This window comes from Piliocolobus tephrosceles, chromosome 6 (genome assembly GCF_002776525.5).
Source record: "Piliocolobus tephrosceles isolate RC106 chromosome 6, ASM277652v3, whole genome shotgun sequence".
NCBI classification, from domain to species: Eukaryota; Metazoa; Chordata; class Mammalia; order Primates; family Cercopithecidae; genus Piliocolobus; species Piliocolobus tephrosceles.
The window spans coordinates 74886660-74914579 of record NC_045439.1 but is presented as its reverse complement, the minus strand read 5'-3'; the positions used below and the strand labels follow the sequence as shown (position 1 = coordinate 74914579).

The 27920-nt window shown below is 38.8% G+C and overlaps 1 protein-coding gene across 6 annotated transcripts in view; it reads right to left on the bottom strand.

Moving 5' to 3' along the window:
- Positions 1 to 27920, bottom strand: part of FAM214A (family with sequence similarity 214 member A) — a 131207-nt gene that overhangs the window by 85512 nt on the left and 17775 nt on the right. For 3 of the 6 annotated variants that reach the window (XR_002734715.2, XM_023227131.2, XM_023227135.2), the window contains exons 1-2: positions 11570 to 12525; positions 11151 to 11256 (exon numbers count right to left, since the gene is read on the bottom strand). Coding sequence is in view for 5 of the 6 variants with exons in the window: in XM_023227131.2 (XP_023082899.2) it covers positions 11151 to 11166 (16 nt within the window). In the remaining variant the exon portion in view is untranslated. Of the gene's footprint in view, positions 1 to 11150; positions 11257 to 11569; positions 12526 to 27920 lie in introns of those variants that run through there. The other 3 variants (XM_023227132.2, XM_023227133.2, XM_023227134.2) reach the window with 3 other exon arrangements.

The following is a 27920-nucleotide window of genomic DNA, read 5'->3' as shown; positions in this document are numbered from 1 at the left end:
TTACATGGCACTCTATCTTGTATACAGGGAGTTCATGTATATCATCTCATTTGATCCCCCAACAACCTTGTGAAGTGGGCATAAACATTCCCATTTAGAAGCAAAAAACTGACAGTGGAGAATTAGATCTTAGGGTTACTCAACTAACACATCTCAGAAAAGAGAATGCATAAAGTTGTCAAGTAATAAGTTTTATGCTATACCACAAAGATATTAAAATGCATGCAAGTGTTCATTCAACAGTAAACATTTATTGAAGAGCCTCTAAATGCCAGGTATCTGTCTGTGTATAGGGAAATGCAGCAGTGAACAAATGCCACTAAATCCCTTCCCTGCCCTCATGAAGCTTATATTCCTGTTGGGGAGAGGGGAAAAGAAACACAGAACATCAGGTTAAACAATGTTAAGGACTATGAGGAAAAGTAATGAAGAGTAAAGGGAGAATAAATTAGCTGTACTCTTCGAAGGATGGTCTGAGAAGGCTTCCTTGATGGCAGAAAGTCAAGTTAAAAAAAAAAAAAAAAAAGGAGCCATGAGACTTATATTCTGAGAGAAGACATCAAATATAAAGGCCCCAAGGTGTCAAATGTGCTTGTAGTGACTAAAGAATAACAAGACCGATACGGCTAGACTGCAGGGAACCTTGGAATCACTAGGAAATGAGGTCAGTCAGCCTGAGACTTTAGGTTTAAAAATATAATTCTTTAATGTGTTATCGATGAATAAAATCTGGAATTTCAACAACATTCACTTTTCTCTTTAATCCATTTTGTCCAAATAATATTTAAAAGCTAGAGGAAAAAATCTACTAAAATATTACTTAGCTGTTCTATTTACATGATCTAATTTTTTATCATATTCTTATGGTGTACTCCAAAACTTTTGTAAATGTTGTCTAACATCAGGGTCTAACTCAATTTCTGTAAAAGGAAGCAATGCACAACTTTAAAAGGCAGTATGACTAAAGATATTATTGGAATAACAAGGTAAACATGAGTATAAACTATACATTAGATATTAATATTACGTAAGTATTAGATTTCTTGAATGTAGTAACTGTATTGCAGGTATACAGAAGAATACTTTTATTTTTAGAAGACACATGCAGTGGTGTGGTGGTAAATGTTTAACAGCTGGCTCAGAAAGGAAAAAAGGCCTTGGTTTGTAGCACTGCCAATTTCCATGGTATAAATACCGTTACCATGGCTGATTTCAAGTAACCAACTAGGTGTAGAGTTGAAATGAAATGTACACAATCAGCTTTTGCAAGTCAGTACCTACCAGCTCTAGCATACTGCTGGATACATGTAGTATGTGGGGCTGAAGTGTCAAGATGTTTGCAACTTATACGAGTGGCCAACAGGTATATGAAGATATGTTCAACATTACTAATAATCAGAGAAATGCAAATCAAAACCACAACGAGATACAACCTTACTCAGGTTAGAACGGCTGGAGACAAAAGAAAACAAATGTTGGCAAGGATGTGGAGAAAAGGGGAAGTTACACATGGTTGAAACTGTAAGTTATTACAGCCATTACGGAAAACAGTACAGAGGTTCCTCAACATATCAGAGATAGAACTACCATATCATCCAGCAATTCCACTACTGGGCATATATATCCAAAGGAAATGAAATCAGCATGTTGAAGAGTTATCTGTACTCCCATGTTTATCGCAGTACTATTCACAATAGCCAACATATGCAATCAATCTCTGTCCATAAAGAAAATGTGGTACACACACACGTGCATACACATAATGGAATACAATAGAGCCACAAAAGGAATAAAATACTGTCATTTGCAACAACATAAATGAACCTGGAGGACATCATGTTCAGTGAAATCAGCCAGACACAGAAAGACAAATATTGCATGATCTCACTTATGTGGAATCTTAAAAAAAGCTGTTATCATAGAAGCAGCGAGTAGAACAGTGGTTTCCAGAAACCGGGGAAGGCGAAGGAGAGAATAGAGAGTGGTTGATCAACAGACACAAAGTTACAATTGGATAGGAGGAATAAATTCTGGTGTTCTACTGCATAGTAGGATGACTAAGGATAACCCTAAATTATTGTATATTACAAAATAGCTAGAAGAGGCTTTTGAATATTCCCACCACAAGGAAATGATAAATGCATGAGGTGAGAGATATGCTGAATACCCTGATTTAATTCTTACACAACACATATATGTATTGGAACATCATATTGGACCTCATAAATATATACAATTGCAATGTGTCAACTGAAAAAAGTAGCAGTTTGAAATAATAAAGGCTTTGCATTAAAAATAGAAAAAATAGACAACAAAACTCCATGTCTATCCATCCCACCCACCTATCCCACCTACTTATATGGAGATACAACAAAAGTTGTAAAATGTTAACAATTAATCTATGAAAAGCTAAATGGATGTTAATCGTAGTATTTCAACTCCTCAGTGGGTTTGAAATTTTTAATTATAATAATGGTAGAGCAAGCAAAGTATGGTAACTTAGAGAAATCCTATGGTCAGTTCTTTTATAAAAATGAGTAATAATTCTTTGTATATCAGCATCCTTCTGTCAAACATACCAAATATGATATAAAGTTATTTTAAGACCAAAACAAAGTTTGTCAATATCAAGGGCTAAAATTGTACATTCTCTTACTGTTAAAAATTTAAGTAGAAATGGCCAACTAGATAATGATCTCTCTCACAAACCATGATCTCTTCACAAAAGAAAAGTGCTAATGTGATGGAAAATGTAAATGCATTTTCTAGATGTTAGGATGAAGTTTTATAAATAGCCTCATTTCAGATACTGATGCTAAATTAATTCCATTCAGGAATATACATTTGGTTGAGTGGGAAACCAAAATATGAAAACTTTAAATATTAATTTGTTTATTCCCAAATACAGATTGGTCATGTTCCCAAAAGGAATATGTTTAAGTTTGACCATTATTTAGGCTTAAATATTACTGACAAGCAACATAAGTTATGATTAGATTCCCAGAAGAGTCTACCAAAGGTTTCGTAACCTATAATGGCCATCTTGCAGCATCATGGAACAAATCTAAATTCTGGGTCACAGAAGCAGAAGGGCCATGCTCCAAGCACTGTATCAATCCTAGGTAATACTCTGAAATAAAGAAAAAAGCAACTTTGGGCAACATCTCACCACTCTGTATTTTCCATCAGCCTCTTTCTAGTTCCCACCTTTGCCTCACTCTCTGCCCTGATGCTGCTCTAAACTGTTCATTATGGTCTACCATCACCCAGAAACAGTGGGTTGTGTTCCAAATTACCTACTTTCCCTCTCCCATTGCATTTGCATTAAAGATTGGGTAGTTCAATGCTGGTTTTGATTTTTTTCTATGTGGTTGTATATTTCAGAAGACAAAGTTGACAATGACATAATAAGTGTCCATTGATCTTTTATGCTTGTTACAACTAGTTTTCAAAACGGAGTTCTGAAACACTCATTTCCTCAGTGCAGCTGTTCCAAGTTGTGTATTCTTGTTAGCAGAGGAAACCACTTAGCAATCCCTACCCAGTGCTAGGCATATGTTAAGTACCAAACCATATGTTCTCAGTTTACCTTTCCCACAAGGCTTAAGGTTGATGATATTAGAGCAAAAACACAAAACTGTTGTTCAGAAAGGCTGTGTAATTTTTTCAAGGTCATTTGGCTAGTAAGTGCCGAAGTCAGAATTTCAATCTAAATCCGATCCTAAAAGCTTAGTGTCTTAACTTTTCTTGCATTATAGTACGTTGCTAAAAGGAAACCATTTAAACTAAAGTATGACCATCATTTCAACCATCCTTGAAAAATGTATAACTAAGTATACATTTATTAATCCAAGTGAATCTCTAGTTTGGTATAATTTCTGTCAGGATAGCAAGAGGAAATTAAAAGTTATAAAATCCTCATACTGTGTGAATAGCACCAACTAAGATGCAGCTGGCTGTGTTTGGGAAGACCTGGCCCTTTGCTCATCTATACAAATAATCCTGCCCACAGAGTAAATTAGTCCACATTTCACGGCTTACTATGTTCTCTGACACATTATCTTAGTTGAAGCTCTGAAGCAACACCCTTGGCCAGCTACACCTTCCAGACAAGAAAACAGGTTTGGGACTTAGTCCAAGAATGGGTCCCAAATCTAAACCATAAATCCTTTGAGTTTTTTTTCCTATTACTCTATCCGACTTGTACTTTCTTATACTCATAAACCTGAGGTTTACTAATTTGAACATACAGACATTCTCCCTCTCTCTCAGAAACAGCAACAGGAGCAAATTCAGCACAGCGGGTGGACGTCAGAGAGCTTCTAGCAAATGTTTGTGCATGAATCATCTGTTAGTCAGATGTATATAAACTGGAAACCATTGTCACCAAACGGCTTTTGCCTACTTTGAAGATATTTTATAGTGTTTTAATTCCGTAAGATATGGTTAATTAAGAAATATAATCTTTATTATTTTTTTTTGAGACTGAGTCTTGCTCTGTCGCCCAGGCTGGAGTGCAGGGGTGCGATCTCGGTTCACAGCAAGCTCCGCCTCCCAAGTTCACTCCATTCTCCTGCCTCAGCCTCCTGAGTAGCTGAGACTACAGGTGCCCGCCACCACGCCTGGCTGATTTTTTTTTTTTATTTTTAGTAGCGATGGGGTTTCACCGTGTTAGCCAGGATAATCTCCATCTCCTGACCTCATGATCCACCCACCTTGGCTTCCCAAAGAGCTGGGATTACAGGCATGAGCCACTGTGCCTGGCGAAATATAACCTTTATTTAAGTAAGTTATGGACAGTATCCTTCAATGTATTTCCAAAAAATTGTATATAAAATTGTGATAAGAACCTAACAGTCATTAATTCAAACCAATCCCTAAATTGGTAGAATTTCAGCTGGTATCAGTAAAACAATCAAAGATTGCTACCCAGCTGCTCCTATTCCTATCTGCTCCACAAACACTGAGACATACAAGTCTTCTTTCATTTAACAAATATGTATTAAACACCTATGCACCTACCATGTACAAGACTGCTTACTAAATGATGGGAATACAAGTGTGAATAAGAGACAAGGTTTCTGGACTCACAAAACTTAAAATCTAGCTGTAGAGACAGACAATAAACAAAAGAAATTACAAAATGTTGTCAATGCTATGAAGGAAATACAGGCTGCTCAGACACAGAATAACAAGGGATATCTCATTTAATAAATGACAGCAATTAACATTCACTGAGCACTTTAGATAGGGTAGTGACAGAAAACCTCTCTGAAAAAATGACAGTTAAGTTCTATAACAAAAGAATGACATGGAGCTGCCAATGTGATGACTGGGGAGAAAGGCTTTTTAGGCAGCAGGAATTGCGCATACAAGATCCTGAGTGGTAATTAAAAACCTAAAAGGCAGTTAGTGGGGCTGGATATGGTAAACAAGGGGAAGAGAAGAGTATCTTTTACATGGAAAGGGAAATATGAGAAAGCTCAACTCAAATTATTACTAGGAATTGTGGTATTACACATGGGCTCTTAGTCTATTATTTTTTATTATCTACTGGCATTTTTTACCTATTCCATCCTGTTTTACATAAGCAAGAGTCTGGGCCAGGTGCAATGTCTCACACCTGTAATCCCAGCACTTTGAGAGGCCAAGGCAGGAGGATTGCTTGAGCCCATGAGAGTGAGAACAGCCTGGGCAACATAGTGAGACCCCATCTCTCAAAAAAAAATAAATAAATAAATAAATAATAAGACAATTAGCCAGGCATAGTGGCGTGCACCTGTAGTCCCAGCTACTCTGGAGGTTTAAGCAGGATGATCTCTTGATCCCAGGAGTTGGAGGCTACAGTGAATTATGATTGCACCACTGTACTCCAGTCTGAGTGACAGAGTAAGACCCTGCCTCATGAAAAAGAAAAAGTCTTACATGAAGAGCTATTCTGATTTTTCACCTATTTGAGCAAAGACTATTAACAAATTGACTTTGGTTCACCTACTAAGAAGTACTGTTTCCAAGTAATACAATTTTGCCTTTTCATTATCGAAAAAAAAAAACCCAGTATTATTAGTCTGAGTTTAATATTTCCAGTTTTTAAAATCCCCAGCCTCAAAAAGAGTGAAAACATTTTCATAATTAGATCCAAAGGTGAGAAAGGCAAAAGAATAAATATAAATATTCTTTAAGAACTAATTTTTTTCCTACATTTGTTCACAATGCAGAATGCTCAGACCCCATGGGTTTCTTCAGTTCTTGAAGAGAAAATCAATTTTTAAGTCACTCTCCTTATATACACATTTGCCTCTCAGTTCTGCCTTCCAATTATCTTTTTTTCTCATTCTTCAAAGAAATGACAGAGTTTAGTCCACTGAATCATTTCCTTCTTACTGGATGACAGGCAAAAACATAGACGGGGTATTTCTATGTCAACCCCTTTAGTATCTGAATCTCAGAAGTTGTATCAAGCCAGTGATTATTTGACAGCTACTGATGTCAAGACTCATCAACATAAATGGATGAAAGACCAACAGTAGCCAGCTTTTAACTTGAGATCACAGTGAATATACAAAACATGCAGCTGAATTAGCCCCCTTCTTTTGTCTTCCTCAGCTTTCACTAACTGACTGGCTTCTTCTTTAGAAAATGTCCAAAAATAATAGTTTATATTTGAATGCTAAGTGTCAGCCACTGTCTTAAGCACATTACATACATTAATTTAATCCTCAAAATAACCATGAGCTGAGGTACTATTACTTTCCCTATTGTAAAGATAAAAACTGAGGCAGAGAGGATACGCAGCTTTCCAAGATCACAATACTTACCAAATACCTGTTTTGAGTTTTCCTCAAGTATTTTTAAACCACTTTGGTCCCAAAATCTTACGGTATTTTAACATTAGTTACTGCTACCAGTCAGGGAGCTTAAGAGCATATACTCAAGTTCACTTCACATTTGAGCATGCCATTTTATTAGCTGTGTAACCTTGGGTAAGTTACCAGACTTCTCTCTGTGACTCAGTTTCATTTATCCATAAAACAGAGATGACAACAGCATCTACTTCCTTAAGTATCTGTGAGGATTAAATGAGTTATATATGTGAAGTACTTAAGACAGTGCCTGGCACATAGTATAAACAAGTATTAGCTATTGTTATTCATACTATCACCACCACCTCTACCTGGGAATTTAGCAAAAGGCTGCTTTATTTAATCTAGTCAATATTTCTTCTCCAACATCTGCCATTTCTTTTGTTTGACTTACATCAATTAACAATGAACTATTCTTAGTAAGCAATGCACCTAATTGCTTTGCTACATTTTTCTAGTCCTTAACACTTCTTTCCTCCTATTTCACCTGCCTAGGAGTGAATTGTTTGAGGTTAACAGGGTTGTATTATGGTACAGTTAAGTTCATAAACCACTGGAATTCTAAGGCTAATGTCTAAATTTGTAATATAGCCAAGATGGAGGAAAAAACTAAGCACTTCTCTGTTTTAACCTCAAAAACAAAAACCCCAAAATAGTGTGGTGTTTTATCTGTGGAACACATTTTGTACTAATAGTTTTAACTTAAAGATCAATAGCCTACAATGTTTTTGAATATGAATTTTAACAGTAGATTTAAATTACTAATTTATTGATGATTATTTTATAGGTCTTAATCTTTCATAGCAGTTTTGATAAGCTCAGATATCAAAAATACAAAATTAGAAATACATTTACAACATAACCTAATATGTTTTTAATTACTTCTACACTAAGACCACATTTATTTTTAAACAGAGATAGGGTCCTGTTATGTTGCTCAGGGTGGTCTCGAACTCAAAGTGGTCTCGGTCTCAAGCTCAAGCAATCAACCTGCCTCAGCCTCCCAAAGTGCTGGGATTACAGGCATGACTCACCGCAACAGGCCACGGACCACACTTTAGACTTCTCTTGAAACACCAGGTATTCAATATACACACAGATCTAGAACCAGGTCCAAACTTGTACATCCTTGAGTCAAAGGTGGAATAACATTAAATTTTCCAGCTGCCCAGCTCTAGTCAGCTGTTAACATCACTTAAAAATCTAATTATTCCAGAAAGCTTAGTCCACCCATGTCATCCTCGACATATAGAAGTCATAATTGTAATAGCAAATGACAATATAAAGAAACACATTATACATATACTGTAAGTATCCTTCTGTAGCTTTTATATTTTCTAACTATATATTAAAAAATTATTAATCTGCTTGAGCCTTAGCAGGTTGAACACTATGAATGCAAAACAAAACAAAATAGCATTAGGTTATTAAACATTTCATTATTTCTTCTGTTGAGTGTATCTTGTAACTGACCAATATATAAGCATCTGTAGTGTTTATTTAACATAATAAATGCTATTATCTATTTAATATCTGCTATGTGCCAAGCACTGTCATATTTCATTCTAACTGTGAGAAGCTGGAATTATTCCCATTTTACAGATAAGGAAACTGAGACTCTTAGAGGTTATGTGATGACGATTAGACAGCAAGCAAATAATGGAACAAGTATAAAAACACAGGTCTGTTTCTAAAGCTTGTGTTAATGACAATATCTAAGACTCATCTTTGGCAGTGTTACCCAAGTAATGTTATATTATTGCTTAAAATTAAATTTTTTACCTTAACAGCAAAATACTATCGACTATTGTGAAATGTAGCTATCATGCTATACCATAACATCTTATTTGAAAATATAGTAGAAACTCCTGATCTTCAGATAATTTTTTCTATTGCCTATCAGTTTGTTTTTAATGGAGGGTATAGAGAGCAGAATTGACCAATGCTCCCCATACCTTCCATAAAAACAGACAGTCAATAGAAAAAGAATTAAGCTTTTTTTCCTGACCCCCACCTTAGACTTTTACTGTTAGCCAACCAACAACTATCACACCCAATCATGTAGGATAAGAGGCTATTGTATTTATTTAGAAACTTTAACTCTTTGGCGTACAGCTGTCTCCCACAAAACTAGTATCTGAGTCTCTAATTAAAATTCACACTTTACTCACATTCTGAATGAGTAGCTGAGAAGTTCTCCTATTTATGTTCATCTTATAGAAAACTTAGTGTTAAGTACGGTTATCTCATTCTCTAGCTTAGAGACCAAAAGCAGGAAAATTAAAAGGTGGTAAGGATAAATATATTAACAAAAAATATTGACATCCAGGGAACATAAAAATCAGAATAAAAAAGATAGGCTGAGATAGTTTAAACTAGAGACAAAAGAAAAATCTCAAACCAGAAGCATGAACATTTAAAAAATGTGTCCATATATCATGATTACAACTGAAAATATTTTGACGTTTAAAAAGTTTCAATTATCCAGAAAAGGAATTTATATAGGATAGTTCTTTAGACACCAATGTAGTTAAAAAAAAAAAAAAATGAAGTGTAACTGTTTTCTTGTTAAGAGTTGTCCATAACTGTGCCTTTCAAATTGCAGGTCATCATGACCCATTAATTGGTGAAGAAATCAATTCAATGGGTGGTGACAGCAATTTTTCAAAATGTGAAACAGAATAGAAAATATAACACCACATTGCGCACAGTAAGGGTAAGTACATTTGTGAAAAGCTTATTTCAATATTTCTTTACTAGTTTGCTAAGTAAAAGATTACTTACACTGGTCTTAGTAAAAGACAAAAAAAGCCATGGGTCTAAAGGTTTATGTTATTATTATGGAATATAATCACAATACTAAACTCACAATCCCATCATTTTTACCTGAGAAATGCTAAAGAAAGCTACAAATTTTAAGGTGAAAACTTTGGAAATCTTGATGAATAAATTTGTTTTCCCTAAAAATCTGTATCAGTACATAACTAAACATTTTATTGTGTTTAACACTAGTTTTGGCGGCAAATACTATTTTTAAAACTGCTTGTGACTGTAAAGCAACTTTTCAAAACAATTCAAAATAAATAGTGATTTTGATTTTATTTGCTTGTTTATTCTGAGATTCAATTACTAACCTTGGTGCCATTTTTCCAAAGTCATTGATGTAATCTAAAAATCTAAACTTGGTATATTCTACACAAGGAACCTGCTCAGGAGCAATACACTTACTAATACTTGATACATACATAGCTGCTGCCTAATTGTATATCACAGCCAACACCTAAAAGTAATTTAACTCACTAAATTAAGTACAGATTTCTCCAAAATTCCTTCTGGTGCATTTCAATAGACCTATTTTACCCAGAGAATTTGTCTAATCACTTTGAAAAAATATATGGAAAAATAACCAGTTTAATATATATAAATTTTAAAATAAGCATCTAATTCGTTGGATAAATTAATATTTGCAATCCTAAAGACTTGGATTTGGAAGGAAATCTGTCATCTAGTCCAGCCCCCTACCAAATAAAATAATCACCACTTCACAGTGTTCCTTGGAATCAAACTCATATCTGACTGAAAAGCTCTCACTACTAACCACTATTATATTAACATTTTCTAAAATTGGTTCTTGCCATTAATCAGAAGACTGATTAAACAATTACCTTGAAATCCTTGAAAAACAGTGTATATAATATTCTTACAAATCCTGAAAATACAGGTTTAAAAAGGAGGTGACATTTACTTATCACTAGGGATTTCAGTGGCCCAAACTGTCCATATGCTGGTATACTGAATACTGGAGTACTCTGCAAACTTTTAGAGTTTGCTTAAAGCACAAAAATCAACTAATCAAAGTAGTAATAAAATAATACTTATCAACCCAAAATCTTAAGTTTTCTCTTCATTTTATCAAGTTCACATTCAAGTTTAAAAAGCTTATGAACTTCTTGAAAGCTGAAGTTAATTGACTGCCTAAAAACGAGCAAGTACAACTCTAAAATACCTGTATTGTGGCAACAGATAGAAATACCGTTCTTTACTTTCATTTTGAGATACACTAGACTCTCTCTTGAAGCTACTGTTTCAGAAGTACTTTTGTTAAAAAAGCTTAACCTTCTCTTCCATATGCCTTTCTCTACCTCACCAGCTGGAATCTGTCACAAAAACAGATAATCACATATGATACAGAAATAGTTGATCCTACTGCAGAATTAGGTTAACACTTCTAAATTGAGGCATAGAGAAGAAGGGGGTGGGGGAACAAGCCCTACTTAAATAATTTACCTCGGTCTGGCTTCATTTTCACATCCAATTTTCACCCGAATGCACGTGTGGGTTCTTTCAACAGGCTCGCCGCTGATTCTACGGCTTCTGCTTCGTTTTCAAAATGCTGAAAGAGATAAAAATAAAATTAATCTGGCCCTATTCTAATACCCGGACCTTGCAAGTAAACTACTGTTAAGTTAGGCCTCTTCCTGGCACCAACTGCGGTGACAGCACCCTCGGCTGGTCTGAAAAAAGCAAAACTCTCTCTGCACCGCCTCCCCCATCTCCTCCGGATCGAGCACCCTCTTCCCTGCCTCTGTGCTCTCCAGGATAATGTGTCCTTCTCTGACACACAGTCTCTGAACCAAAGCAGGATCTATTTATAACCTGGAGGTACAGACAAGAAGAAGAAAAAGATTCGAGCAACACAAACTAACCCCTTCGTACAAAAACGCCTCTGGGGACGGGCACCTCCGCAGGGCTGGTATGGAAATTCTTCCACCTGGTGCCTGGGCGCAGCCAACTCTTCCAGTACCCTGCGCCTCCCAAGCGCTCCGCCCGCCCCGCCGGGCCTCACCTGTGTAATTACCCTCTGGCTAGCCTTCCTGCGGCAACCGCGGTCAAGTTTACACAGAAACCCGAGTCACCTCCTCCTGCCCAGCCCCCAGCCCCAAACGAACTCTTCCGGACTGTCCCGGGGCGACCCTACCAACTCCCAACCAGTCCTCCGCGGCCGGCTCCGGGGGAGGTGTTTACAGCCGGGGGCTTGCCCCCTGCTCTGCGCAGCCCCTTCCGTCCCGCCGCGGCCCCGGATTTCCTTCAGCCCCGCCGCACCGAGCGCCGCGACTGCCCCTCTCCCTGCCGGAGAGTTGTTTTCATGGCGCTCTCGGGCTGGCCGGCTCCTCGGCTCCCTCGGCCGACCTCTGCTGACTAACTCGCTCTCCTCCTTCGTCCCAATCCCGCCTCCTCTTGGCACTTCTCTCCACCGCTCGCCCAGCGGCTCACATCACACTCCCACCTCAGACCTCAGGCTCCGAGAGGCGCAGGGCCGGCGGGAGCGGAGTGTGGAGCGCAGCGGCCCCAGGGGCTGCCTCAGGGGACCGTGGGGACCCGAGACGACCAGCCCGAAGCGGCTCCCCGGCGCCCCTGTGGCCATCCACCCGTGCCTCAGCCACCGCCTCGCTCCGCTCCCTACGCTCAGCCCCTCGCCCTGCCTGACTGGCACCGGAGCCCCGCGGCCCCCGGGCTTCCCCCGCCCGTATCTCCAGCCAGCCCTCTTGCCCAGAGCTTCTGCCAGCTCCTTGCCCGCCCGCTGTCTCTAGCTCTGGCGCCCGGGCTCCCCGTCCCCCTCGCTCGGCCAGTTCTTTCTCTGCTGTTTGCCCTGTCAAAACACTGCCTGGGTCACGTGTCCCAACAACAGCCAACCCACCCAGCTCGTCACTTCCTCCCCGGCGGCCTCCGCGGCCCTGGCGCCCGGTTGCTATGGCAATGCCGCCGCTCGCCCCGGGGCGCTAGTTTGGGACCGGGTTTTCGGTGCAGGTGCCCGGCGGGTGCGACGGCGCCGGAGATGGCGGCCGGGAGGCACCGGCGGAATACGGAAAGCCTGAGAGGTCCCAGGCACCTCGGCTGCTCCCCCAGCCAGCAGAGGCGTGCCTGGATTCTGAGACTAGGAATCGGAGCTGCGCTATTAGAGCGCAGGGTAACTGGGGAGATGTCATCCAAGGGCCTGCCCCAGACGTGGAGGATAATTATAGTCTCCTCCTCCTCCTCCTCCACACGGGATGCTGGCGCAGAGTTGTGATCGAGCCCCAAGTGGATTGCAGCGCATAATGGAACCCGGGTTTAATGTGGCCGGGACAGGAGGGTGGGCAACTATGCGGGTCAGGGAGTGGGATAATTTAAGAACAGGAAGCCCACCCCCACCCTAGATTTTCCCAAATCACTAAGGATTTTAGTAGGATTCAGAACCCAAGCTTCCAAGGCACTGGCTGTGCTAAAAATAATCTTCGTAACTTCTAAAACACTGACTCATGGCAGGAGGACACTTTGACAGCATGTTATTGTTGGGGAGCTGTAATTTTGTTGTTGTGCTATAGCAATGTGACATGATGACATTTCGTGTTGTGATGTTGTCGTCATTTAAACACAAACAGATGACAAGGATCTGCTGTACTTAAAAAAACACAATCTTAACAAGCGCTGCAGCTATTAGCTACTCAGTCTGTAGACAAAGTACATCTGGGGCATGAGCCCAAATGGAGACAAGTAAAAATTTGCAAGGCTCTTTGGTTTCATTAGAAAAAGGTTTTTTTTAGATATAATTTTGCATAAAATGATCACAACAGGAAAGTACTAGGACAAGTCTAAGGCGATTTTATTTGTGCCTTTCTGTTTTAAATTTTTTTTTTTACAATGAGCCTATTATTTTCACATCAGAAGAGTTTTATATAGTGCAAGATTGACAGTTCTATTTTTTGGGGGGCCTCAGATAAAGTTCTTATGAAAAAAGCATGAAATATTTAAAAAGTAACATTTTCTACTGCTTAGATATGTACAGTAAAATAACATGTACAACTGAAATTGTTAACCTTAACTCCATGATTGTATCTAATCAGAGCAGAGAGTACATTCAGGAGGGTAACATTTCATTTTCTCTGAAATGTTCTGGCATCATGAAGATGAAACTGACAAATGGCAAGAGTTCTTTAATCTATAAAATGCTACAAATATTAAATCCCAGTGGATTTGACTTTGATATTATTGAATACTGTATTATGTAGTTTTTAAAAAATGAACTGAAGTTTTACTTGTTCTACAATCACTTTGCAATTAACCTTGGTAATGGGAGACAGAACAGTTACAGATAAGCCAAAAACCTAAATTTAGCACAACAGCTGGGACCAAATAACAGCTATTGTAAAAGGCTTACTGGGTGAACAGGCAGTAAAATCTGGTTTAGCTTCTTTCTTCCTCTATCTAATGCAAAAGAGGTAAAAAGACCAGGAAATGTTGAGAGCAGAAGCCAAGACTATTAGTCTGTAGCACAAACTATTCTCTCTTAAATAATTTTTTAACGGCACATGGGTAAATGATGATGTCAACATTTGTTAGACTAACCTGAAGTCTTTTTTTAAATTTAGAATCTTAAACCTTTTCAAAAATCTGAAATCATTATTGCAGTAGAAAAAGTATTTAAAAGGTGTATTTCTGACTCATTATTCAAATTGTTTCATTCCATAATATGCATTTACTGAATACTACCTGGTAGGCACATACAAGTCTCTGAGAATATAAACGTCACCAAAACCAGATAGGGTCACTACTCTCAAGGAGCTTACAGTACTATTACAGTTACATGGCCCTAATCAAGTCATATTCTAAAATCTTTGTTCCACCTATAAAATTGAGGTGTTTACAGTTAGAATGGCAATCATTCAAAAGTCAGGAAACAACAGGTGTTGGAGAGGATGTGGAGAAACAGGAATACTTTTACACTGTTGGTGGGATTGTAAACTAGTTCAACCATTATGGAAAACAGTATGGCAATTCCTCAAGGATCTAGAACTAGATGTACCATATGAGCCAGCCATCCCACTACTGGGTATATACCCAAAGAATTATAAATCATGCTGCTATAAAGACACATGCACACGTATGTTTATTGCAGCACTATTCACAATAGCAAAGACTTGGAATCAACCCAAATGTCCATCAGTGACAGACTGGATTAAGAAAATGTGGCACATATACACCATGGAATACTATGCAGCCATAAAAAAGGATGAGTTTGCGTCCTTTGTAGGGACATGGATGCAGCTGGAAACCACCATTCTTAGCAAACTATCACAAGAACAGAAAACCAAACACTGCATGTTCTCACTCATAGGTGGGAACTGAACAATGAGATCATTTGGACTCGGGAAGGGGAACATCACACACTGGGGCCTATCATGGGGAGGGGGGAGGGGGGAGGGATTGCATTGGGAGTTCTACCTGATATAAATGATGAATTGATGGGTGCTGACGAGTTGATGGGTGCAGCACACCAACATGACACAAGTATACATATGTAACAAACCTGCACGTTATGCACATGTACCCTAGAACTTAAAGTATAATAAAAAAAAAAATTGAGGTGTTTAGACTCTGACAATAGTTACTGCTTTCTTTTACCCTATTATTATGTAACACATGTTCAGAGTGTTTGGAAATAATGCCTTGAAATGGCAATTCACTCTAAGGTGCTTTGTTCACATCTCAGAGCACGTAAGCAGAACAAATGTTGGTGAAGGGTAAGGGTAAGCAAGGGAATCAAGATATCTGGCAAGAACTTTACCCTCTTTTCATCTGATTTGCTTTCCATTTTGCTTTCCCCTAGGGTTCCAAAGCCATATATGAGTAACTAACTTCAAAAAACATTAATTCATCTTCAGCAACTCATCTTCTTCCCCTCAACTTTTATAGGTTTTGTTGAAATGGGCAGTGTATGATCAATCAGTAATGACTGTCTCTAAGTTCTTTTACTTATTAAGGTGATGAGGATAACTGGTTTGCTCACTTTATGAATACAAGGCTGTTACTATGACCAAAGTCATGGAACTAGTCCAGGCTACCAGGATGAGCTCCCCCAGAGCAGGGATTGGTACCTTTTTCTTTCTTGTATCCCTAGCACTTAGCAAAGAACTGGATATAAGGTAGGAGCTCAGTGTTAACCTTTGTATTCTCTAATACGCTTTTCTTGTGCATGCCTATATTCTGCACATCTAATACTGGCTGGCATTTTCTCCCTAGTGGGATAAAGCTAAAGGTGAGAAATTGGTGGGTAGCACAAATTTCATTTGTAAATGATACATTTTCATTATACTTTTGAGGCAACGTATATATTATATGTTGTCTCATATTAGTAGCAACCCATTGTGGGTTGAAATGTGTTCTCCCCTCAAAAAAAAAAAAAAAGAGAGAGAGATATGTTGCAGTCCTACTCCCATCCCCCATCTGTGAATGTGAACTTAGATATGTACAGTAATGAAGTTAAAATGAGGTGGATCATTAGGGTAGATCCCAAATCCATTGACTAGTGTCCTGATAAGAAGGAGAGGTTTGAAGGCAGAAGACACACAGGGAAGATGACCATGTGACTAAGAAAGAGAATGGAGGTTCTGATTGGTTACTCAAACATGAAGATCTTTAACTCTGTGAAAGTTACAGTAAATGAGTGAAAAATGTTAAGATCTCTCCAGTATCTTAAAAGAACAACTCTATGACCCACAGCTAGAGGATAATCATGAATAAGTGGTTGGGAATCAAATGAAGATACATTATTTTAAAGATGGTAATCAGTACATCTTATTCACTGTGAAATATTGTAGAAATAAAGATGAGTAGAATTAAAATGTATAAATAAATCTGTTCTTGCCAAGTTAAAAAACCAAACTGTGTACTTTTAGTACTTGTTGAAACAAGATGAAATGCAAGCTATCTTTTCCATATCTAAATTGTTTCTCATTATCCACTTAAATTCAGTACAGTTAATTTCTAAGAGAGAAAAATCATGGAGTCATTGCTAAGGCATTGGCTTCTGTAAACAACCCTCTACCTTCACATATGTTGGTTGTCTGGCTTATTCTTTTTTGAGGTTCCTGTTTGTCTACCCTCTAAAACCACAGGTATAAGGAAGTAAAAATATATTCTTTCTGGTCCCAGTCTGCACAAGTGTCTTAGGGCTTAGAAATACAAGGGCCTCTAAACTTCAAGGTGGATAAACCTTTAATTAATCTGACCATTTTGCTGAGCTTCTGGAGGTCTCTAAGCCACCAAGACTTAATGTCTTTTTAAAGAATAATAGTGGCCATTTTTCGTGACAGTAACTGTGCTCAGCATTTTATATATATTATGTATTTGATCCAAAGAGGGTGATAACTATTTCTCAGATTAGGAAATTGAGGCTCAGAGAAACAAGTAACTTTCCCAAAGCTATACTTAGTAAGTAGAAGGCAGCTGCTTCCTGAATACACTCATTTAATTTCTACTACAATATTCTGAAATAAGTTAAATAATTTCGAAATTTTCAAGTGGGTAAACTATGGCTCAGAAATGTTGAGAAATGGTTCTGCATTTAGAATTTAAATTGGTTGCTATACACTTAGGCTTAGTGCTTTAAGATATAAGTTCTAAATCAAATAGCTCTGGTTGGTTTATTATGTGTACACCCCAAAGAGCAAATAGTCATCCTCAGATAATAGCTGCTGAAATTTCTTTAGTACTTAAGTCATAAGCACTATTCTGAATGATTTATATATTTATTAGTCCATTTACTACAACATCCCTATGAAATATCCCTATTTTATAACCAAATAAACAGGAAAGGGCAAGTTAAATAATTTGCCCAAGTTTAAGCAGTTAGGCAGTAGCAGAGTCAGGATTCATACCTACTGAGCATGACTTGAGAGCATATGTTCTCACCCACTATTTGTTACAGGTCTCTTAGTTTCATTTTCCACCCAAACCCTGCACCTTCCTGACACTGGGCTTCTGCCCTACATGAGATCCCCACCCCCAACTACTATGGAAACCCTTCTGGACTTTCAGGGCCCAAAGTCTCACCTCACAATGTCTTTTAGAACCCATACACTCACACACACCATCTGTCTTTTTTCTGAACACATATTTATGATCTTAAAACCGCATATTCCTTTTATATTTTAAGGGCAGATGGACTGACTTCCAATTCCTTTGTCTTTCCTTGTTGAATAGCACCAGCCTAGGCACAAAGATTCAAGTGATTATTGAAGATCCAAGGCTGTCACTATTCTCTAGAACTGCCCTGGCCTATACAGTAACTACAGTCATCTGTGGTTATTGAGTGCTTGAAATGTGACTAGTGAAACTGAGAAACTGAATTGTTAATTTTAATTAATTTAAATATAACTTTTCAGCTGGGCATGGTAGCTCATGGCTGTAATTCTGGCACTTTCGGAGGCCCAGGTGGGAGGCTTGCTTGAGGTCAGGAATTTGAGACCATCCTGGGCAACATAGGGAGACCATTGTCTCTATAAAAAAGTTAGAAAGTTAGCCAGGCATGATGGCATGAGCCTGTAGTCCTAGCTACTCAGGAAGCTGAGGCAGGAGGATCACTTGAGCCCAGGAGTTCAAGATTGCAGTGAGCTATGATTGTGTCCCTGCACTCCAACCTAGGCAACACTGCAAGATCCTGTCTCTAAAAACAAACAAACAAATTTTCAGTAATTGAACTCATTTTTAAAGCTAAGTATGCTTGGAACAACTGAGTATATGCATCTAATTTTTTTTACACTTGATCTTAGCCAAAAGACCAAGAAGTGAATCTAATTTTTTAACTGCAGATTTTAGGAAATCTAAATACAGATCAGGTTTTCTTTTTTCTTTTTTTCCAAATTTTTAAAGTTCTTCCAAGAGACAGGGTCTTGCTCTGTTACTCGGGCTAGAGTGCAGTGGTGTGATCCTAGCTCAAGCAGAGCTCCTGCCTCAGCCTCCCAAAGTGTTGTGATTGTAGGCAGGAGCCACCGTGCCTAGCTCCACATCAGGTATTTCTAATGAGAACTGAACCTGCAAATTGAAATGTGCTGTGAGTATAAAATATACAGCAGATTTCAAAGACAATGTGAAAAAAATGTATAATATCCCTATTGATACTTTTAAAATATTGATCACATGTTGAAATGGTAGTACTTGAAATATGTTGGGTTTATTTTTAATTTTTCAAAATGTGGCTAATGGAAAATTTAAAGTTACATATGTAGCTTACATAATATTTCTATTTACTGTGGGACTCAGTGGCTTACCCAGCATCTCAGAAGTCATTCGAAAATCAGCCATGTTCCTCAACCAAGTGATGCCTTTTAGTGGTACAAATTCTGGGCTAAGGAAACTTGCTGCTTGCCCTAATCTTTTCTTTTTCTTTCTTTTTTTAATGTGTCATGTGGCATTTAATTGCCCTTATCTTATCAAGGGTTCAGTGCACCCTAATGAGACTTGAATGCATCACAAAATGGTAAGGGCACAACCTAGATATAGTAGGAACAATGGTGAACAACCCTTCTGAAAACAGGCTAGATTCAGTAGAGTTTTTTGTTTTTGTTTTTGTTTTTGTTTTTTTCTAAGACAGGGTCTTGTTCTGTTGCCCAGGCTGGAGTGCAGTGGTATGATCTTGACTTGCTGCAACCTCTGCCTTCCAGGCTTAAATGATCCTCCTGCCTCGGCCTCCTGAGTAGCTGGGACTAAAGGTACATGCCACCACACCCAGCTAATTTTTATGCACTTTGTTGAAAAGGAGTTTTGCCATGTTGCCCAGGCTGGTCTTGAACTGCTGGGCTCAAGTGATCTGCCTGGCCTTGGCCTCACAAAGTGCTGGGATTACAGGTGTTTGTTTTTTAGAGACAGGGTCTCACTCTCTCACCTAGGCTGGAGTGCAGTGGAGTATCTTAGCTCATTGTAACCTTGGACTCCTGTGGGCAAATTATCCTTCTGCCTCAGCCTCTGGAGGAGGTAGGCCTATAGCCGCCCACCACTGTGCCTGCTCATTTTTTAACTGATTTGCCAGGGTAGGGCAGAGGAGTTCTCGCTATGTTGCCCAGGCTGGTCTCAAACTCCTGGACTCACTCAAGTGATCTTCCCACCTCAGCCTCCCACGGGACTACACAAATGAGCCACGGCACCCACTTTAGGTTCAGTAGAGTTTTCATAGAAATTAATTTTGTCTTCATACTTGTTAGAGGGTCACACACAGAACTACCTACCCAAACAGTGTGAGCTATTTTCAGAAGCAGTGATGGGCAGACTTCACTCTAAGCAGCTTCACTCTTCATGAGCTGGTAGAGATATTGTTTCTTATAAATGAAGTTACTGATCCTTTACATCTTGTCATCAGAATATATCAGTTCATTGCATCCTAATGAGAATTCCACAATAGTACTTTTCATGGTTAAAAAGATTTCATACATTGGACTTGAAAAGTAGATATAAACAGCAACAGTGATCTCCATTTCAAAATGTGCAATATAAACTGATCAGGTATTTCAGAAAAGCATTTTTGAATAGAGTTCTACCCTTCAAAAAGATTTGTAAGAGAAATATTTTCTACGGTTACTGTCTCAATTTAAAAAAGAAAAAGATTTGTAAGAATGCATAAAAACTACAGAAATTCCCTAACCCCTTTTCACAAATGGGAAAACTCATAATTGAGACTAAATTCTTCACATGTAGTAGATAGAGCATGATAAAACAACCTGTAGTACCTTTTTGATAAATCCAGTTTCTGCTGCTTCTATCAGAACCCCAAAGCTCAATTAGGCATAGAGAATTCTAGGAGCTATTCCTTTATTTGCTGATTGTATATATCTCAGTTTTCCTTTTGCATTTTCAGATGGGGTCTTGCAGTGTTTCCCAGACTGGTCTCTAACTCCTGGGAGCTCAATCAGTCCTCCTACCTCAGCCTCCCTAGTAGCTATGGTTAAAGGCAAGCTCTGCTATGCCTGGCTCTCAATAATTTCATGCTGCCATGCTTCACAGAAAAGAGAACATTAGCCCTCTTATTTCAAATTGCACAGGCAAATTCTTTACCTGCAATTCAAAATAATTGGTCTTTATTTCCAAAATGTCATTTCTGTATAATATACGTTTAATTCAATTTCGTATTCATTGAACTTTGTATGCCAAATACTTTGCTGGGCCCTAGAAATACAGAGACTAGAAAAGCAAGTGTTTACCCCAAAAAGCTCTATCAATCTAGAAGGGAGACAGTCATGTTAATAAATAATTGCAATTTCATTTGGTAATAGCAAAAATATTCGTGCATAAGGAAAACACGTGGCACAAAGAAGGAAAAGTTAATTCTCTCTAGGAGAGGGGGCTGCTAAGGAAAGAAAAGAACATATTAGCTATATTTTGGAGAATAAAGAGTGAGGTTGACAGGCAAAGCGGGGTAGGATGGTGGAAGCTATTCTTCACAGATGAAACAGCATATCACTGAGGCATGTTAGAACATATCAAGATGCCATTTTGGAAGGTCAGTTTCAAGGAGGTTAAACATAAGCAATAGGTACAGCATTAGAGAGAGGTTTTGCTTGTGTGTGTGTGTGTGTGTGCGTGTGTGTGTTTTTGGCATTAGCCCCAGTCTTCATTCCTCCCCACATCCATGCCTTTGGCAGGTAACTGCAGTCCCTCTCACTAATAGGTCAGAGTATATGTCCCAGCTCTTGGTTCAGCCACATAAATTGCTCTAATGAAGAGAATAAGGCTGAAGGGACAGTATACTAGCTCTGAGCTAAATCTTAAGAAACCTTGCCTATTTCCTCTGTTGTTGTCTCTGCCATTACCATGAAAAGCAGATGCCTGGGCTAACCTGCTGTTCCCAGGAGAATAAGACACATGGAAGGGACTGGAGCTGACTCACACATCAACCCAACTTTGATTAGCAGAACCATCATGGCTGACCCATAGATTCATAAGAATTAGTTATTGTTTAAAGTTGCTAATTTCCGGAAGGGTTTGTTATGCATCATTGTTGCAGCAACAGCAAACCAAAGTAACTATAGTAGTGAATTTGGAATTTCTTGTAGGTGACAGAAAGCTATAAAAGGTTAACAAATAGATTGTTTCAGAAAGATTGCTTCAACAACAGAAGATGGAGATGGGAAGAGAATGGTGGGGGAGGTGGTAGCAAAGAAGTTATTCCGGTGATCCAACCTCAAGCTCATGTAAATGTGAACTAAAGCAATGGCAGCAGGATGGAGCAGAGAAGATGGACTGGAGGGAGTTTTAGGAGGTAGAATTGATAGAACTCTGGTGGTGACTGGCTGTAGGGAAAGAGAGGTCAGTCATCCATCCTCCTCAGAATAGTTGGTAGGTCACCATGTACTTTAAGATAGGAAATACAACAGAGAGATCAGATTGGCCACTGAGAGATGGGGGTGGGGGAGAAAAGGACCAAAAGAACTTAGTTTCAGATGCATTTTGTTTGAAAAACCCATAGCATCTAGACAGATATTCTGGAGACAGAAAAAGATTCTGCTCTGGGACTTCAGGATGAGGTCTCATTTGAAGGTATAGTACTCAGAAGCCATCAGCCTGTAAACGGTGGCTGCTGCATGGGAGTAGATGAACATATTGGTGTCATGGTCTATCAGGAAGGAAAGGGTGTTTAGCTATGTTGGCTGTTGTGGAAAAGTCAAATAAGACAAGAACTGAGAATATCTTTTTGATCTGGCAATCATGTCACCCAAAAGAGAAGGAACAATTTTGAAACTCTTTACAGATGGAGGAAGGTAGCCTGGGCCCATTTGAACTCACTGTGTATTCAGAAAATAACCCACAGTTGAGAAATTCACAGTGCCATTGCTTTGAATCAAATGCTTACTTCATACCAGGTCATTATGGTATAATTCTGAGAATAGTTAGTAGCTTTAGCCCAGGCACATATTTTGGGAATTCAACATTGTTTGTACTATATCCCCCCAAAAAACATTGTCCATGATCTCGATGTGTGCCAGCAAAATCCAACATGCAGAGGTTTTGCAGAAATTGTTTTTCTGAGAGTAATATATTTCAGAAATGTTTGATTTATAGGTAGTCACATGTGAAAAACTAAAAAATGTCCCTAGCTGTTATTCAAAAATATACATGTATTGAATTTCTTTGCAGTGTGCTATATACATGACATTTTCCTCTCAGTAAATCATGGCTTATTTCTGTCTCTTCATCAGAATGTACCATGATTCTTGGAAACGTGACTGGGTATTGATGTCTTGTCTAGCCAATGAAATCCACATAGCAAAGATGTTATGAAGACATGGAAACATGAATATGAAATAAAATCAGTATAGCTATTTGGATGATTAGCTATTGACACAAGACAGCCCCTGGTTATTGCCTTTAATAGTAAGGTAGCACTAGGCCATGAAAGGTGCCTCAGTGTACCTGCCTCATTTGTGGCTCCCTTTTGGTCATGTGACCCTAACTCTCCTGGCCAGAAGTGGCTGAACCAGCAGTCAATACCTGACCTGAAGGCAATACTCTATAGGCTGGCAAGCAGCCTACAAAGTTGCTCAGTGCTAGAGAACTGAGCCCAATGGAAGAAGTACATTCTAATGGTTAGTGATTGGCCAATCATGTTCTTTATGATGGTGCTGATGGGAGGGTAGTGACATGCATCAGACATGCAGAGTTAGTGCCAGCTGGAGCAGACACAGAAGCCTCCCTAACAATGAGCAATGGAGAAAGGAACAACAGAGGGTTCTGAGTGGATACCAAGTATTCCTAAGCCAAAAGCTATAGTTAGGCTGCTGGAGGTACTGCCAGCCCTGAATGATGGCAATGATGGTCCATTTTTCTGTGAAACTTGACTGTATACCTGTTGAGATTTTTTTGTGTTCCTTTTAAGGCTACGTGAATCTTTCCAATAAACAAGTTTGTAACAAAGGCAACCTGAACATCTCTGATACTTGAAACTTGAAAATATCTTTTTTTTTTTTTTTTTTTTTGAGATGGAGTCTTGCTCTGTCGCCCGGGCTGGAGTGCAGTGGCCGGATCTCAGCTCACTGCAACCTCCGCCTCCCGGGTTCACGCCATTCTCCTGCCTCAGCCTCCCGAGTAGCTGGGACTACAGGCGCCCACCACCTCGCCCGGCTAGTTTTTTGTATTTTTTAGTAGAGACGGGGTTTCACCGTGGTAGCCAGGATGGTCTCGATCTCCTGACCTCGTGATCCGCCCGTCTCGGCCTCCCAAAGTGCTGGGATTACAGGCTTGAGCCACCACGCCCGGCCTGAAACTTGAAAATATCTAATACAATTTTATATCACTTTCAAATCATGAGTGAAGAAGTTAATGTGTTATTGAATTAGATCCCTATATCTATGTCAGTTACTTATTAAATCAATAATAAGTACTGATAACCTACTATGTGCCAGACATATACTAGCATTAGGAATTTAGTAGTGAACAAGATTGACATGACTCCTGCCTGGATTGTGCTATGGTCTAGTCTGGAATATTTAGACTCCTTGGGTCTTAATTCATATGGAGAAACCTAAACTTAATGTATGTCAGAAGCATGTGATCTACATTTGTTTGCTTTCATTTTAAATATTCATGGTTTCCGAATATATTACATGAATAAGGATGTAACATTAAAACCCATGTGTTAACATTTTAATCTAAGGATATTTATATCAAAGTACAGCTTAGTTCAGAGCTTTCTAAAATTTAGCACATCTGAAACAAAGTGAACAACAGAAAGAAGGTTGACAAAACCATAAACTGTTAAGTAGAACATAGCCCCTATGTAGAGCCAGAAGTATAGTACTGTAACAAGATGAGACTTGCAGCATCCAACAGAAGAGGAGAAAATGATGACATTGATATGCTAGCGTTTTGCAACAGTAGTAATGTGCCACCTGTAAATGGAGTGAATCCTGGAAATAAAAAGGTTGGCCATTTTTCCTCATCCTAAGTAAAAGATAAACTGAAAATTAATGGCATGGATTGCCCAAGATAACAGACTGAAAATAAAGATACAGGTGATTCATTAAACTAGATGAAGAAAAATGGAGAAGATAGAATCTGAGGCTTGGTGAAATTGAAATGTCAAGGAATTGACATTGATGCATTCTGTGATGATCCTGCTGGTAACTCAATAGTCAAGCAAAGGATTTTAATGTTATATTTCTTTGACCAACTAAAATTAAGAATGAATGTCTTTCCCAGTAGAGATAAGATGGCCCAGGGGGAGTGGAGAGTTGAGGGAGCCTTGTTAAATGCTTCTGAGTTTCTAGGGCTTTCTTTTTTCTACCTAGTCAATCTCTGTTTATCTATCTAGGACTCTTTAGTTATTATTTTAGTGGAGCATCAAGAGACTAAAAATGCTCTTATGTTTTATCATTCAAACATTTTAGGCTTTCTTTCCAAGATTCCCAAATCCCTAAACACCTGAGCTTCTAATTGCTTTACAAGACTTAGTCTCATTGGTTGCTATAGTACTGCTGTGGAAATTCTCTTCTTGTCTTCAATTGAATAGGCTGCAGTTTAAATGTCTGCAACTCTCTGGGAACACAAACAACATTGGAAATTAGAAAGATAACTGTGGCTACAGCAGGTAACTTTTAATTATCAGGTTTATATGTAATTTTATACATTCAAATTTGAAAACTAAAATGAATAGATGGCCTTAAGGAAACTATAAACTATTAAATGGAATCAAGAATAGGTAGAGAACCCAAATAGACTGATAATCATCTAAGAAACTGAAAAGATTTGGGAGGCTGAGGCAGGAGAGTAGCTTGAGCCCAGGGTTTCAAGACCAGCCTAGGCAATATAGTGAGACTCCGTCTCTACAACAAGTTAAAAAATTAGCCAGGCATGGTGGTGCATACCTGTAGTCCCAGCTACTCAGGAGGCTGAGGTGGGAGGATCACTTGAGCCCAGGTGGTCAAGGCTGCAGTGAGACTTAATCACGCCACTGTACTCCAACCTGGGAGACAGAGCAAGACCTGTGTCAAAAATAAATAAATAAGAAAAGAAAAGGAAATTGAAAAATGAGTCAAAGATCCACTCCAAGAAGAGATACCAGGCCCAGAAGAGTTTGAGAAAGTTCTACTAAACCATCAAAGAGCAGATGTTGCCTTTTTTTTTTTTTAATAAGCTAACCAGAGCAAAGGAAAAGGATAAAAAGTCTCCCATTTCATTTTAGATCAACAGAATCCTAATAAACCAAAATGAAAAGTAGTCCTCCCTCCCCCCAAAAACATAAGAAATAAATCTCAACTATAAACATAGAAAGAAAAATACAAAATATCGGCACAGAATCCAGCAGTGTATTAAAGGAATATTACATCATGACCAAGAGTTTATCCTAGGAATGTAGAACTGCTTCAAAATTATAAAATGTATTAATACAAATTGCCATACTATCTGAGTGAAGAAAATAGAAAGCAAATGATTGTTTTATGCCAAAATCTACACTTGACAAAATTTAATATTCATTCCTATTAAAATGTTTTTGAGAGCTAAGAAGACAGGAAAACTTTTGACACAAGGTTTTGCTCCATCACCCAGGCTGGAGTGCAGTGGCGTGATCCCTGCTCACTGCAACCTCTGCTTCCCAGGCTCAGGCAACCCTCCCGCCTCAGCCTCCTGAGTAACTGCGATTTTAGGTACACACAACCATGCCCAGCTAATTTCTGTATTTTTTGTAGAGACATGGTTTCACCATATTGCCCAGGCTGGTCTCAAACTCCTGAGCTCCTTTGGAGCTCAAGCCATTGTCCTGCTTTGGCCTCAAAGTGCTGGGATTACAGGCACAAGCCACTGCACCCAGCCTGAAAACTTTCTCTTTTTCTTCTTAGAGATGGGGTCTCACTCTGTTGATCAGGCTGGAGTACAGTGGCTTAATCAGGCTCACTGCAGTTTGGAACTCCTGGACTCAAACAATCCTCCTGTCTCAGCCTCCTGAGGTGTGAGTTACAGCACAGGGCCTTTTCTTTTTTTTAAGAGATGGATTCTTACTCTGTTGACCAGGCTGGCCTTGCACTCCTGGCCTCAAGTGATCCTTATGCTTTGGCCTCACAAAACCTTGGGATTGCAAACATGAGCCACCATGCCTGACACAAAACTCTCTTACAGAGCATTTACCAAACCTTATAGTAAGCATCACACCTAATAGTGAAACATTCAAAGCAAGCATTCCTTGAAAGTCAAGAACAAGAATATCTTTTGCCACTTTAAGTTTTAGTCAATATGCTAAAACAGAAAAAGAGACATACAAATGGAAAGATTGAAACAAAACTATTTCGGGCATGGTGCAGTGGCTCACCCCTGTAATCTCAGCACTTTGGGAGGCCGAGGCGGGTGGATCACTTGAAGTCAGGAGTTTGAGACCAGCCTGGCCAACATGGAGAAATCCTGTCTCTACCAAAACTACAAAAATTAGCCAGGCGTGGTGGTGCATGCCTGTAATCTCAGCTACTCGGGAGGCTGAGGCAGGAGAATTGCTTGAACCCAGGAGGCAGAGGTTGCAGTGAGCCGAGATCACGCTCCTTCACTCCAGCCTGGGTGACAGAGCAAGACTCTGTCTCAAAAAAAAAAAAAAAAAAAAACAAAAAAAAAAACCGAAAAAAAAACAAAAACAAACAAACAAAAAAAACTATTTTGGAGAATACAGTTAAATTAGCAGAACTAATGGAACTTAGTACTGTGGTTGGATATATGATCAACATTTTACAAATTAACAGCTTCTAGTATATCACCACTGGGTAGAAAATGTTAAGGGATGGGGTCCATTCACAAAAACAAAACCATACTATCACTTAGAAATAAATCTAATTAAAAAACATTAAAGACCCGTGAAAAATAGCATACAAGATCTGAATAAATTGGAAGACAGATCTTGTCTGTCCTTTCTCAATCCATAAAGTCAACGTAATCTCAGTCAAGATTTCCAAAATATTTTCTAATGGAGTTTAACAAATTAATTCCAAAAATTTATGTGGAATACTAGAATTACACTTGGCACAGTGAAATGCTTACTCTAAGAGAGACACATAAAAACTAATACCAACTTAATAGAAAAACCACTTCTAGCCTTGCCTCTCATACTTATGTAGAAGACAATAGTTGAGTGGAATGGCAGATATGTGTGTCTGAACTACTTAAATTGTTCTCTCTGATACCTCGCTCTCCTCTTTTGCTCAAGTTCTCTAAATTAATGGGTTAAGGGAACCATAAGGTGTGACTGCTTTGCATTTTTATACATTTTCTCCA